Source organism: Carettochelys insculpta, chromosome 8, assembly GCF_033958435.1.
Source record: "Carettochelys insculpta isolate YL-2023 chromosome 8, ASM3395843v1, whole genome shotgun sequence".
Lineage (NCBI taxonomy): Eukaryota > Metazoa > Chordata > Testudines > Carettochelyidae > Carettochelys > Carettochelys insculpta.
In genome coordinates, this window is record NC_134144.1 from 73,406,166 (window position 1) to 73,420,964 (window position 14,799).

At 55.9% G+C, this 14,799-nt stretch overlaps 1 protein-coding gene across 1 annotated transcript in view; it reads left to right on the forward strand.

The window, feature by feature from the left end:
• The first annotated feature begins 8,459 nt into the window (after positions 1–8,459).
• The window catches only part of LOC142016957 (putative thioesterase PNKD), a 29,096-nt gene continuing 22,756 nt past the window's right edge, over positions 8,460–14,799 (forward strand). Inside the window, exon 1 of the mRNA XM_075001474.1 lies at positions 8,460–8,628. Within this exon, the coding sequence (XP_074857575.1) occupies positions 8,594–8,628 (35 nt within the window). The 5' untranslated portion in view covers positions 8,460–8,593. The remainder of the gene's footprint in view (positions 8,629–14,799) is intronic.

Here is a 14,799-nt window from a genome sequence, read left to right on the forward strand (position 1 = left end):
GGCTAACCAATGTTCCCAGCTGGATGCAGGGGAGCTAAAGTAGCAAACCGTCTGCTGGCTGAGGTGGCAAAGTTGGGGGAGGGCTGTGGGTGCTGAGCCAGGAACCTGGGAGTAGAAGGAAGGCTCCAGAGAGCTCTCCACTGAGAAGGTCTGGAGGAGGCCTGTAGGGCACAGGGAACCAGGGTCTGCATGGAGCTGGAGAACCCCAGAGGGAGACAGCGGGTGTCCCTGGCAAAGGGAAGGTAGGGGTTCCTGCTGAGCGAGATGCAAGGTCACAGAGGCTCTGCAGGGGCTGCGGGTAAGAGCAAAGGAGTTGGGAGAAGCCCAGGAGGCCCTGGAAGGCCAGTGCGTGTGGGCGTCCGTCTGGGAATCGGCACCCGGGGAGGATGAGCAACGCAGAGAAGGACCTTTCGGACTGTCTGCTTGGACTTCGCTTCCACAGGAGCTGATCTGTTACGTGGGTCAGCCCGAGGGCCAAGCTGCAGGCAGCCCTGAGCAGGGGCAGGAGAGGACACTAGCTAAGACTGGACAGTGGGGCTGCTGTGAACAATGGGGCAGAAACCCATTGAACAGCTGATCCCATTTCTCCCGGTACTGTGTTGTCAGGACACCGCTCATCTGTTTGGACCCCCCAGTGGGCACAGCTCTGTCTGTCCGTCCGTCTGGCCCCCTGCGTCCCTGGGAGCAGCAGCCCAGGAGCTGCAGGGGTTCATAGCCTCGGTCCGCTTCAAGCCACTGCCTGACGGGAGGTTTTATTTCTGTCCACCACCACCCCCCGGGAAGTCAGGGAAGCTGTCCCCTCCCTGCGCCAGGGCTGTTCCCGTGGTAACGGCTGGGTTGCCCCTGGGAAAGGCAGAGAGACTTTGATTGTTTTAAACAAAGGAATCAAAATGGATCAGAATCGGAGAGGAACCGAGGCTGGGGCTGCGGGGAGGGGGTCCAGGCGAAGCGGGCCACGGCTTGGCCTGCAGCTGCTGCCCTTGGCACGTCGAATCACAGAACAGCGGCACTGGGCGGGACCTCGAGTCCAATCACAGCAGGACCAGGCATCATATAGCCCAGCGGTTCTTAACCCGTACGGCTGCATGCATCCCTTTGAGGCTGCAAATCTGTTCTCCCTTTGCGCCCCTTAGCAAAAGTCAGAACTGGACCTGGGGGTCTGTGCCCTTTGAAATGCATATTAATTACATGTCAGATAGTTTTATGTTATTCTAATGTTCATAAACACATAGGTTGGAGGAAACAAAGCAGTTGTACTTAGGTGCCTGTGTCTAATGTGTGGTTTCAATGATTTACCTTCTGAAAACATCTGGCATGTCTCGCGCCCCCAGGGGGTGTGTGCACCCCAGGTTAAGACCCACATCCCCGACAGGTGTCTGTCTGACCTCATCATCAATAACCGTGGGCTCAGCGCCCGTTGGTGTCGGATGCCTCTCTCACTATTTCCTTCCATCTTTCCCTGTCCAGTGCAGAGTGGCTTAGCTTCTGTAGACTAGCTCCACCCCAATCTCCTACCTCATCTACCCATTCTCTGTGGGCTCTGCTTCTCCAATTGGAACCGTCCATTATGCCGAATACCAGGGTCTTGATTTTTCATTTGTCGTTCATTCTGCAGATACGTCCAAATAGCCGTAGCTTCTGTTTTATAACCTTCTGCAGCAGGTTCTCTTTCGCCTGTATCTTCCTATAGAATTCTTCTTTGGTGACCTTCTGCAGCCTCCCTATTCTCAGAATCTTTCGATAACAACTCCTTTCGATCGCCAATATTCTCCTTTTCGAATCTTTTGTTATCACCCATTAACATCACATCCGTACAACGTGCTGCTGAATACACATGTCTAATCTGCTCTTAAATATTTCCTAGAACAGAGATTCTACAACCTCCCCAGGCAATTTATTCCAGTGCGTAACCGCCCTGACAGGAAATTTTTCATGATATCCAATTTAAACTTCCCCTCACTGCAAGTTAAGTCCATTTCTTCTTGTCCTACTCGAGGCTAAGGAAAATAAATCGTCTCCTTCCTGCGCGTAACACCCTTTTAGGTAAGTGAAAGCTGCTGTCATGTCCCATCTCAGGCTTCTCTTTTCCAAACAGAGCAAACCCAGTTCTTTTAGTCATCTCTCCGACATCACATGCTCTGGAACTTTGTGCATTCTTGTTGCTCTTCTCCAGACCGTCTCCAATTTCTCCATGTCTTTCCTGAAATGCGGTGCCCAGAACCGGACACAACACGCCAGCTGAGGCCTCATCAGCTCAGAGCAGAGCGGAAAAATGATTTCTCGTGTCTCGCTCAAAACGCTCCTATTGATGCATGACTGGGGAGATCGTGGGCTTCTGCCTGGCAGCCGTAAATCTCACCAGCCCTCCAGGCTGGGGCCTGGTCTCTGCACTGCAGAAAGACTGGGTGAGAAGGGCTCTCAAGGGGCCAGGTTCTTCCCATGTGTGTCTATGGGTGGTGCACAGCTGCATATACCTCCACGCACATAACACAATTTATTCTGCACGTAGATGTTAAAAATGAGAGAGAACATTGCCACACCAGAACAGACCGGGGCAACTGGTGACCTTCCAGTCTACATTTTCCTGCCCCACTCTCTCCTCCACCGTTCTCCTTAACTCAGCCTGTCCCATCCTTCGGCTTCCACCTTTGTTAGCTGGAAATCCATGAAAACCACATGAAAACTAAGAGACGAGGCTTTACATGAAGGGACGTTTCAGGGAAAGGCTAATCCCCTTTGCACTCCTCGATCCTCTCTAATGCACATTGTCAGCACTCTCGGGTTGGCCGTGCTGAGAATGCTACATTCAGAGCAGACGGTAGGCAACTGGGCAGACGGTCCCCCAAACTGGTGGTTTAATTCCATAATTAGATTCACCCAAGCTGGTAACAAAACTGCCTTTATAACAGCACACTGGTTACCAAGAAACCACTCCTGCCCCCGTTTAGCAATCCCGTGCTTGGCTCCCATCTGATTTCCCACACAGGAGGTTCACCAATCCCAAAGAATCAAGCACTCCCCCCGGGTCAGTAGGAGTCTTAGATCTTACCCAGTACGTGCACAGAGGCCAAACTTTCAGTAACTAGAAACTGAAAGGTGAAATAGAAGGAAAAAGAGAGAAGAGGTTTGTCAATAGCTCATGGTCAGTTTCAGAGCAGGGATGGTGAAGCTGCTGGTTTTCTGGGGTCAGTGTAAAAGGTTATAGGCCAATCGCCAGTCTGGGGGCAGAGTCTGCTCAGCTCTTCTGGGAGAATTCCTGGGTAATCCCAGGTAATCCGGGAGACCTCAGTCTTATGGTTTAGACCAGTGTTCCCTGTAAGATGAGCACCTGGGCAGCTGCCCAGGAGAAAATCAGGTGCTGCCCAGGTTGCAGAGCGCCCACAGCCGGCAGCCTGTGTTTCTGGGTGGTGCACATTTGCCCATGCCTTGGTGCACATGACAAAATTCATTCCTCCCACAAGTGGAAAAAATTCAAAGGACCCTACCTTAGACCTTCCCTGTTAAAATCTAAGCAGAGCTGAGATGAAAGGATCAGGCCGGGGGCTTGCTTTATTAGCAGGCTGACCACCCACCTCACAGGAAGTATCATGCCAGGGCCTGCCCCCATGGAAAAATAGGCTCTGCAAATTGTCTGTGGACTGTTGCTTTCAAATTAATCTGTTTCCCCAGGTTTACACAGGTAAACTAGTGGCATTCGTTCACATAAGGCCAGGAGCTGGTGTTTCCTTATAGCACAGATAGCTGAGCTGTAGTTGACTCCTATTAGTTTCCTGCATTCTCTCACATCTTTGATCTTGAGCTTAACAGAACAGTCCTCGTGCATGCATAATACAAGGCAATTACACATGCAAGGTAATTAGCATTTACAACAGCAACGAAGGGTCCTGTGGCACCTTATAGGCTAACAGAAAAGTTTTGAGCATGAGCTTTCGTGAGCACAGACTCACTTCGTCAGATGCTTTCAGTGAGTCTGTGCTCACGAAAGCTCATGCTCAAAACTTTTCTGTTAGCCTATAAGGTGCCACAGGACCCTTCATTGCTGTTACAGATCCAGACTAACACGGCTACCCCTCCGATACTTAGCATTTACAAGTGAACCTGGTTCCATTGTTACACTCCTAACAAGCTAGAGGTGGTAAAGAGAGGGGGCCATGTTAGTCTGCGTGCTAACCAAACAAACCAGCAGTCCTGTAGCATTTTAGAGCCGTGGGTCCCAAACTTTTGGCATCACACCCCCTCCTTTTGATATCTGAGAAACCCTTATACCTCCCCCTTCTTTACCATCATCCAACCCCCCTTTTAACAAAAAATGCAATTCACAATTTAAAATAAACACAAAAACTTGAAATACAAATGTTATTTAAAATTAAAAATAAGCACAAGAGTTTCTCTTGGCCACTTGCGGCAAGCCTGGTGCAACCCCAGCTGGCCACCTGCCTGAGCCCCGGGCCAGCCGCCAGAGCTGCCCACCCCACATGCCTGCCTGCCTGAGACCTGTGCTGCCAGAGCTGCCCACACAAGCCCCATGCTGCCAGGGCCAGCTGCCAGCTGCCAGCCCAAGCCCCTCCCCTCCCACAAAGCCGGGTGCCAACAGCCCCCGCACGATTACCCCATCCCCTTCACCTGAATCAGGCAACCGCAGCCCCCCATCTAACCCCATCTTCCTCCTTCTGCCTGCAGTCACACTCACTCCCCTTTGCAGGAGGCAGCTAGCTGCATGCGGGTCTTTGCCACCCGCCTGCTTTTTATAGCAGCTGCGCCCGGTTGCCCACATAAAATGGCAGGGGCTGAGAGCCAGAAGTCAAGGCTGGCTCTTTCTTTGGATGCGGGGGGATGATGGGAGGGGGCTGGGCGCCTTGTGCCCCCCTGGAATTTCTTCACTCCCCCACAGGGGGCACAGCCCCAGTTTGGGAAACGATGAATTAGAGCCTAACAAAATGATTCCTGAGGCGTTGAGCTCTGTGGGACAGACCCACTTCTTCAGATCGAGCAAGTTGCAGGTCAACATAGATAAATACACTTGGCATCTCCCCTGGGTTGCGAGATTCCATTCTGCTTCACGCAGCTTTAATAACGGCGAGCAACTGGACTGCTTACCTCTGTGAGACCCCTTTGGATACGGCCTTGAGGGCTGCCTACAGGGCACCCAGCCTGCTGATTGTCAACCCTTTGCAGGCTCAGGGCTACACAGTGCAATTATCACAAGCTGCATTGCAAGGTTTAAAATGGTCGGGACAACCCCTAAAAGAAGGGGCGGGTGGTTACTTGAAGGGGCAAATAAATGAACTGAAGGCCAGACCCTGAAAACACAACTGGTTTCCAAGTGCACTGATAGCTTTTCCTAACATCAGGCCCTGTTCCTCACTCTGTGCTTGGGTAGGCAATTCCAATTAGCTCCGTATCTGCTTCAAATTGTAGGTGGTCTGTCGTGTCCGACAAGGACGTCTTGAGCTTGCCCAGGCTCATCGGTTGTGGACTCGCATGCGGCTGAGGAGTCCCAGCTTTGAACGGCCTGGGCGTTCGCCATGGGGGTGAGGGAATTGTCCTGGCTCTGTTGGCGCGGCTGCTGCTGTTGCTTTCTTCCTCTCGCAACGAGGCGTCCGCGTCGCTGCTCTTCAAAGCTGTCACACGCGTGTCGGACGAGAGCACGCCAGCCTGTTCGGTCCTTTGCACGCTGCTCTAGCTGCTCTGGTTTTAAACCAGCATGAGCAACGTTGGCCTTCACGCAGTGTTTATACCTCTTGCAAGGCCGACCTCAATTCCTCCTGCCCTGGGAGAGTTCACCATAGAGGAGTTGCTTAAGGATTCTCGACTCCTCCATTCGGGTGATGTGTCCTGTCCAGCAAAGCTGGGCTTTCACAATCATGGCTTTGATGCTCGCAGTTCCTGCTCTGTCCAGGACTTCCAAGTTCATAACTCTGTCTTGCCACTGAATGTGCGATATTGACCTCAGGCTGCGCGTGTGGAAGCGCTCCAGCACTTTTATATGTTTTCTGTACAAGCTGCAGGTTTCACAGCCATATCGGAGACTCATCAGGACTACAGCCTTGTACATTTTGTTTCAAATGCTGGCCAGTAAAATTAGAAACTGCTGGTTAGAAGGCCAGCCTGCCAGAGGATAGCAGGTTTTGCCCACAAGGGCTGAAATAGGCCCTGTGCAGCGAGCCAAGCCTAAGGGTTTGGCACGATTTTGTAAACGGTTTTAATGCTTGGGTTGAGGATCTGCGTTCTCATGATGAAGCTCACATGCACTGCAACCCCTCTGGTTCCCTCTCATGACGCTCACACGGCCCACTGAGCAGGAACAAATTCCAGTTGTGAGCCACAGCTGAGTGTTAGAGTGAGCAGGCTGGGAGCACAGAACTTGTTGAAAACACAACTGCTGGAAGCTGAATCCCCAATCCCGGAATCCGATCCATGCAGGCTGGGCCTCACGCCCATACGGATTCACTGCCTTTCCTATGTGTCTGGGCGTTTGCAAGCTCTGCTGCCCGGGCAGTGTTCTCTGGAAGCTGAGCTCTCGGGCAGTCGCCCAGGGAAGATTAAGGTGCCACCCAGCTAATTAGCAGAGCATCCAGACCCACCCATTGTGGGCAGCGTGCGTCTCTACCGGTCGTGCACCTCGCACACGCCCGGGTGCACAGAACAACATTTATTCTGGCCATGGGTGGCAGAATTAGGGGAACCCTGCCCCCAGCCCCAGAAAAGCCCTTGTCCCTTTCCTGAGGTGGGACACCATGTGTGCCCCCTGCCCACCATGTCTGTTCCTCACTGTCATTCCCTCAGCGGCCTGTGAGCTAACGAGCTGAGCTGGCATTTCTCGGTCTAGTTCCCAATGTCCCGCACGCGGCGCACAAGGGGTCACCAAACCACTGCTGGCTGCAGAGGGCTCCAGTTCCCATGCAGACCAGCGATGAGCCTTGGAGCGAGCCGTGCAAGGGCCCCCTTGCTGAGCGCTTGGGTGGCCGCCCAGGGGAGATTTGGGTCCCACCCAGCTGATTAGCAGAGCGCCCGCAGCCGGCGGCGTGTGTCTCTATTGGTGGTGCACTTCACACACACCTTGGCGCACAGACCAAACATTATTCCACCCATGGATGGAAAAAACTAGAGGAACGCTGATCCCAGGCTAGGAAGAAGGTGTGAGCCTAAGGGGTGCTAGGGAAGAGAGTGCGGACAGCTATGGGAGACATGAGGCAGTGCAGCTGGGAGCGCTGGTAGACCAGAGGTGCTGGGAGAGAGGGCGACATAAGAGGCCAGTCTGAGAAGGGCAGCCATGGCCACCTGTGTCTGCAGAACCAGGGAGGAGTCCTGTGCACCTGAAAAGCAAACAGATTGATGAGGGTCTGACAAAGTGGGTCTTTGCCCCCAAAGCTTAGGCCCCAATATATCTGTTCATCTTTAAGGTGGCCCAAGGCTCCCCAGAAGAGAGAAGGGTGGATAGGTGGGAAGGGGCTGAACATAGGAAACAGTGTTCTGGAGTGCTTTGTAGTTTGGCCGTACAGCACCTAGCACAACAGGCCTGGGCTGGTGCTTACATAACAGCCGCTGACAATTCAGCCGGGAAATCAGTCTACTGCTAGTCCAAGGGCCTTTCTGCTCCCAGCGCTCTAAAGCAACAGCAATGCTGATTAGTAGCAAAGAAAATCACAGAATCCCAGGGATGGAGGGGACCTCAGGCAGTCATCGAGTCCAGCCCCCTGCCCAAAGCAGGGTCAACCCCAACTAAGTCAACCCAGCCAGGACCTTGTCAAGCTGGGACAGAGAAACCTCCAGGGATGGAGACTCCACCACCTCTCTCTACACCTCCTTTGTATACTGGGGGGCAAGGAGGTGGCCCACAACTGGATGCTATACTCTAGATGTGGCCTCACCTGTGCCGAGTAGAGGGGAATAACAATTTCTCTAGATCTGCTGGAAATGCTCCTCCTAATGCACCTCAATATGCCCTCAGCCTCCTCTAACGCTTGTTAATTACGCTTTGTGACAATGCTGAGCCAGGATAGGGGATCTGCATTCATTAAGCGGCCAGAGCCTTGGTACTAATAGCCAGTGAGAGCTGAGCGGCTGCTCCAATGAAAGGCACGCGGCTGTCCGCAAGGTGAGGACGACCTGGCGGTGCCAGGCAAGTCCCACTGGCAGGGGGCTGAGGAGGGCCAAGCAGGTGGACCGGGCTCCCAGCAGCGACGGGGAGAAAGGCTGGGACAGCCCCGCGGAGCCTGGCCAGGGCCCGGGAGCAGAACGAGCGTTTACACGGGCAACCGCCCGGATCCGCAGTGACTCCGCAGCAGGCAAGGACTCGCCACGCCCACGCGGCGGCGCTGCGGCCCCTTCGCCCAGGCTCCCGCCCCCCCAGGCTCCCGCGGGCTGCCATTGGACCGCGCGCTGCGTGGGCGGTGCCGGGCGCCCGGCGTTCCAAAGGGGGCGTGGCTGGAAGGCTGTGGGCGGGGCCGCCCGGAGCATGGCGTGGTCGCGCTGCCTGCCCCGGCTGCAGGTGCTGGCGGCCGCCTTGGTCGCCTGCTGCGGGGTGGGGGCCGCCTCCCTCGCCCGCTGCCGGCCGGCGCGTCGCCTGCGCCGCTGCCTCGCCAAGGTGCTCATGGCCCTGGCCGGGCCCCTGGCGTTCCGCATCGGGTGAGTGGGCTGGGGCCACCCCGCGGCTCTCCCCCGGCGCCGGGGTCTGTAGCCCGGGCTGGGCCGGGCCGGGCCGGGCGCTAGGATGGGGTCCGGCGGAGGAGATGAATGGGTCGCTGGGAGAGCTGCGGGGGCAGCCGGGGGGGTGTCAGGCAGGGATCCTGGGGGGGCTGGGCTGCCAGGGGAGCTGGGGGTTAGGGTGGGGCAGAGAGGGCTGCAGGGGATCTGGATGGGTCACTAGGAGAACTGGGGGGCAGGGCTGGAGTGGGGCTGGGCTGTGGGGGAAGCGGGGGGTGTCAGGCTGGGGGGCTGGGCTGCCAGGGGAGCTGGGGGTTAGGGTGGGGCAGAGAGGGCTGCAGGGGATCTGGATGGGTCACTAGGAGAACTGGGGGGCAGGGCTGGAGTGGGGCTGGGCTGTGGGGGAAGCGGGGGGTGTCAGGCTGGGGGGCTGGGCTGCCAGGGGAGCTGGGGGTTAGGGTGGGGCAGAGAGGGCTGCAGGGGATCTGGATGGGTCACTAGGAGAACTGGGGGGCAGGGCTGGAGTGGGGCTGGGCTGTGGGGGAAGCGGGGGGTCAGGCAGGCAGCCTGGGGGGCTGGGCTGCCAGGGGAGCTGGGGGTTAGGGTGGGGCAGAGAGGGCTGCAGGGGATCTGGATGGGTCACTAGGAGAACTGGGGGGCAGGGCTGGAGTGGGGCTGGGCTGTGGGGGAAGCAGGGGGTCAGGCAGGGAGCCTGGGGGGCTGGGCTGCCAGGGGAGCTGGGGGTTAGGGTGGGGCAGAGAGGGCTGCAGGGGATCTGGATGGGTCACTAGGAGAACTGGGGGGCAGGGCTGGAGTGGGGCTGGGCTGTGGGGGAAGCGGGGGGTCAGGCAGGGAGCCTGGGGGGCTGGGCTGCCAGGGGAGCTGGGGGTTAGGGTGGGGCAGAGAGGTCTGCAAGGGATCTGGATGGGTCACTAGGAGAGCTGGGGGCAGGGCTGGGTTGCGGGGGCAGCTGGGGGCTCAGGCAGAGAACTTGGGGGGGCTGGGTTGCGGGGGCAGCTGGGGGCTCAGGCAGAGAACTTGGGGGGGCTGGGTTGCGGGGGCAGCTGGGGGCTCAGGCAGAGAACTTGGGGGGGCTGGGCTGCGGGGGCAGCTGGGGGCTCAGGCAGAGAACTTGGGGGGGCTGGGCTGCGGGGGCAGCTGGGGGCGTTAGGCTGGGGGCTGCAGTAATAGGCCTGCCCGGTTCCAGGAAGACCCTCCAGGCGGAGGGGGGTGCCTCAGTGCAGGGACTTAGGGCAGGGCAGGTGGCTGGGCTGGTTGCTCCACTGCCTGTGTTTGAAGGGGGTCTCCTGGCTGCATGTGGAGTCATAGGGGCTGCCCTGCCCTGCCCTGCCCTCCCCTCCCCAAAAGGCTGCTTCTGGGGGTGCCAGAGATGTGCACAGCATGTGTTGCTTAGGTATCTGCCCATCCCGCTTTGCCATGCACATGGCCCGGTGTGCAGCAGCCAGAGAAGATCCTGGCTGGATCTGTGTGATGTGCCAGGGCGGGATGTGCCCTTCGCTGCCCTGGCCTTGCTCCAGCCCCCTGCTAACCCCGACGCTGGCTTCTCTGGAAAGCTCCAGCTGCGTGGAGTCAGAGGCAAAAAATGCTGTTCTCTGATCCCATACAAAACGTGGCATTGTCTGTCCCTGCTGGGATTTGCCCACATGACCCAGATCCAGGCGTGTGGCAGCTTCCTCCAGCATCTCTTGGGACCCAGCTGAACGCTCGGCGGCCGCCTCCGGAGCTTATTGTCCGTCAGGCTGTGACACGCAGCTGCAGGACGTGGCCCGTTTTTCATGCGTCTTGGGCCCGCTGGGTGTGATAGGGCAGGCCTCCATTCCCACAAGCAGTGGTGCGGGGTTTGCACCAGGGAGAATACACCATAGTCGGCCCATCGTGCAGCTGGGAGAGGAGGAGGGCGACCAGGGCACGAGGCGAGGGACAGGAGAGGCCGTGGGCCCAGGCCTGCTGCAGAGGGGCAGGCAGGTGGCTCAGCGCAGTGGCGGAGAAGGCTCCGGCAGCAGGGGACAGATTCTCCTTGTTGACTTCTCTGTTAGCGCGCGACGCGCCGAGCGAGCGGCGTTAGATCCCTGGCGTAGCCCAGCCTGTGTGCGTTCCGAGCCACGCGGTGCATTCTGGGCTCAAAACTGACGTTCCCTCTCTTTTTTTTCCCCCTTCTGGGGTGGAATAAATTTTATGTGCTCACAGGCATGTGCGGATGTGCACCATCAATAGAAACCCATGCCGCCAGCAGTGGGCATTGGGCGGTGCCCAAATCTCTCCTGGGTATCTGCCAAGCCTGCAGCTTGCCAGCAACATTGCTCGAAACACTGACTGGTGACTGGTTGTCTTGTAGCTGGAAGAGGAGTGGGCAGCGATGACATGGGCCAGGAGCAGGGATCCGCCCTTAAGGACTGAGCAGACCCCTGGTAACAAGCCCAGCGCTCTCGGCCTGGGCACCTTTCCCAGAATGCCAGCCACAAGCCAGTCAACAAGAATTGTGAAAACCCCCTGAGCCGTCAAGGATGCAGGTGCTTGAACCAAGCAGGTGCTTGAGCCAAGCAGCCGCCTGATCTTGTTGAGCCTTGAGCCTTCCTTGCCCCATCTCGCCTTGTTGGGTCATGTCTGGAACTGGCTCGGGCTGCCCAGGGCCAGACACTATGTGTACATCATCATCTGTGACATGCCTGAGGAGCTCTGGGTGCTGGGCTTCCTGCCTTATCAGGGTTCCTGCATTGTGGGGCATCTCTCAAGTCAGCCTCTGGGTAGTAGCTGTCTGAGAAATTGCAATCTCTCTCAGCTTCTGCATGGGAAGAGGGCACTTCCTGTCAAATGCGATCCCTCCCCCTGCCTCTGGCTGTGAGCTGGGGAGGGAGTGGGCTGCTTTTCTTCTTGCCTAGCTGCTGTTTCCTCCTGCCTAGTGAATTACTCTGGCATATGCTGCTGGGAGTTTCTCAGGGCAGTGGGGAATGGACATACCGCTTGACTCTTTCCCCATAGCTCACAGGGTTCGAATAAGCCTCTTTAAAACTGGCCAGGCTCCTTGTCACTCTGCAGCTGGGGCAGTGGTTTGCAAGCTTTTAGAGACCGGGACCCGTTCTGACAAGTCAGTAAGACTTTGTGACCCGAGGCAGTTCTGAACCCGGGTGGGGGAAGCTGCTAGCCTGGGAAATTTTTATTTTATAAAATCTTGATTTGCCTTGACTTGCAGCCCCAAACCGCTGCCCCCCACACCTCAGGCTTAAACCTCTGCAGCCCCAAAATGCACCCCCACTTCACATGCACCACGCTGCTCCTTTGCTGGCCCACAACCTCCTCCTCCTTGTGGCTCTCCGCAGCCGCTCTCCTCCTCCTCCTTTCCCCCACCTGCAGCGCAGGCGGTAACCTGCCTTGCTACACTGAAAGAACAGGACTCAATTTTATTGGTTTAATGGCTAGATCCTTCCTGCTGGCCATTAATGCAGTTAAACTGAGTTCTATATCAGTGTGGCAGGGCGGGTCCTGGGAGGGGGAGTGGCAGGAGCTGCAAATGGCTCCATAAAGAGCCACATGGGGCTCAGAGCTGCTCAGACAGCAACCCTTACAAAATCCAATGTTTGCCTCCTGGCCCATAGGCTGGGAATTCCCGAGCTGGGGGGGGGACACTCCGAAGCAACTGCAGAGTGGTAGGGTGGGGGTGGCGAGCGTCTGGCAGGCTCAGGAAGGTGAGATGGGACTGGTTTATTGTCAGGGCGCCTGTCAGAGCTTGCTGTTCAAGCGTCAGAGCTGGCAGGTTGATTTAAGAAATGGATGGCTTTGGTTCTGGAGACACTTGATGGCCAGGGCATGTCCGTCCCAGTGGGGGCCGCACTGTGTGTGCTCAGTGAGCAGCCGTCCAACCAGTCAGCCCTCTTAGCTGGGTGGATTGTTTGTCTAGTGAAGAAAAGGTCACAGAGCCTAAGGGAATGTGTGTTACCTACTGCATTAAGCCAAGTTGTTCTAACTCCTGTTAGCTTGTAAAGGTGAGCGTTACAGGGGAGCAGTGGGTTTGCCCGGCACTAGGATTCACACGCAGTAGTTAACACATGATGGGCGGGGGGGGTGGGGGTATTTCAGAGGGGTATTTAAAGAGTGTGGTCTCAGTAAAAGGGGGGCCAGAGCTGACAAGGTCTATTCAGCAAAGTGGAAATGGCCCATTATCAGTGGTATGTATCAAGAGGAGAAAACAAGTCAGATCAGATGGGGGATGTGGCCCGTTGTCAGTTTAATGGGGAGACATTAACACCCAGGGCAGAGAAGCTGCTTTTGTAGGGGGCCAGCCACTCCCAGTCTCTGTTTAATCCTTGGTTGATGGAGTCAAATTTGCAAATGATTTGGAGCTCAGAGATTTCTCTCTCCATTTGATTTTTGAAATTTCTGTGTTGTCGGACAGCTACTTTTAACCTGTTATTGAGCCAAGTTGTACTGGCACATGATGGCATATACTATATTGTGCAGGTAAAGGAGCCCCTGAGGGTGCGGTTGATGTTAGGCCCTGTGATGCTATCGCTGATGTAGATACGTGAGCAGAGTTTGCAGCGAGGTTTGTTGCAGGGATTGGTTCCTGGTGGTCTATAGTTGCTGGTGAGGATTAAGGTTTAAGGCTGGCGGCTGCCTGCAGGCGAGGACAGACCTGCCTCCCAAGGGCTGTGAGAGTGAAGGACCCTTGTCCAGGATGGGTTGCAGATCTACTAATATAATATATTCCATCATGTGCCAGCAATGCCCCACTGCAATTTACACTGGCCAAACTGGACAGTCTCTCTGGAAAAGAATAAGTGGACGTAAATCAGCCCTCAGGAAGGGTGATGCACAGAAGCCTGTGGGAGGGCACTTCAGTCTCCCTGGACACTCATAACAGTGGCTGGCCCCTAACAAAAGCAGCTTCTCTGCCCTGGGTGTTAACATCTCCCCATTCGATTCTGACAATGGGCCGTTCTCCACACACCCCCTGCTCCCGATCTGACTTGTTTCTTCCTCTTTTGATAGATGTACTGATAATGGGCCATTTCCACCTTGAGTGAAGAGACCTTGTCAGCTCTGACCCTCCCTCTTACTGGGACCCCCCTCTTTAATACCCCTCTGAACACCCCCCACTCGTGCATCTGCTGAAGCAGGTCTTTGCCCACGAAAGCTTATGCTCCAAAATGTCTGTTAGCCTAGAAGGTGCCACAGGACTGCTTGGTTCTCGGGGATGTAGACTAACATGGCGACCCCTCTGATAGTAAACGGTGTTCACATGGACACTTCTCTGCCTTGCACTAGGGTAAACACAGCCTGTGTGTGTTGCAACTGGATTTTCTTTCATCCTTGCAGAGCCTGAGTGCTCGGGGAGGCAGAGCTTCATCTGTAGAAGGCTGAGACGTCTTGAAAAGGGAGCGTGACCTGGTTGTGTCATGTCTTGGGAATCCGCTTCTGGGAGGGCAGGTCGCCTGGGAGGTGGTGGTAGTTATTCAGCCATGTAAAGAGCTGTTGGTGTCTAGAACCAGGCCTGGCTGGTTGCCTCTAAAGATCTCGTAAATCCCATCAAACGAATGTTGGAGCAGATCTTTCTGTGAACCCCAAATTAGGACTGCTTCAATATCTCGTGCCGCCGGAAAGGTGGGAGCAGAAACAAACTGGTTTGTTTCCCTTTGGGCCGAGGCCAGAGAGATGCAAGTAGTAAAAGCACTAGTAAATCTTCCTCTCGCTTTTGTCTAGAGCTGTCTGCCAAGACCATTGCAAACAAGGAGGAATTTGAAACTCTGCTGTTCCGTTACAACCGGTTGACGGCCAGTAGAACAAAGCAGGTTTTTAACAACTGTTTGCCACCTTAGTTGTTAGGGCCCCAGCTGAGACAGGCGGCTCCTCGGTGCGTAGGCTTGCAGCTCCCAGCCCAAAGGAGCGCACGTGTCCAAGACAAAGCATCGTTCTCTGCACTTTGCCAAGAGATGAAGTGAGTTAGCTGATGGTGGTGACAGAGGTGGGCCTTGTCCCTCAGTCTGCAGGGCCCCGGTGTATAAGGCCAGCTGTCTCTTGGAATGCTTCTGTTTTCTTCTGTCCCTGCAGGTGACCGCAGCTGTCTCCTTGCTGCTGGACAGATCACTAGCCTGGAAGTTTTTTGTGTGGCTGGCATCCGAAGGGAGCCTGGGATTA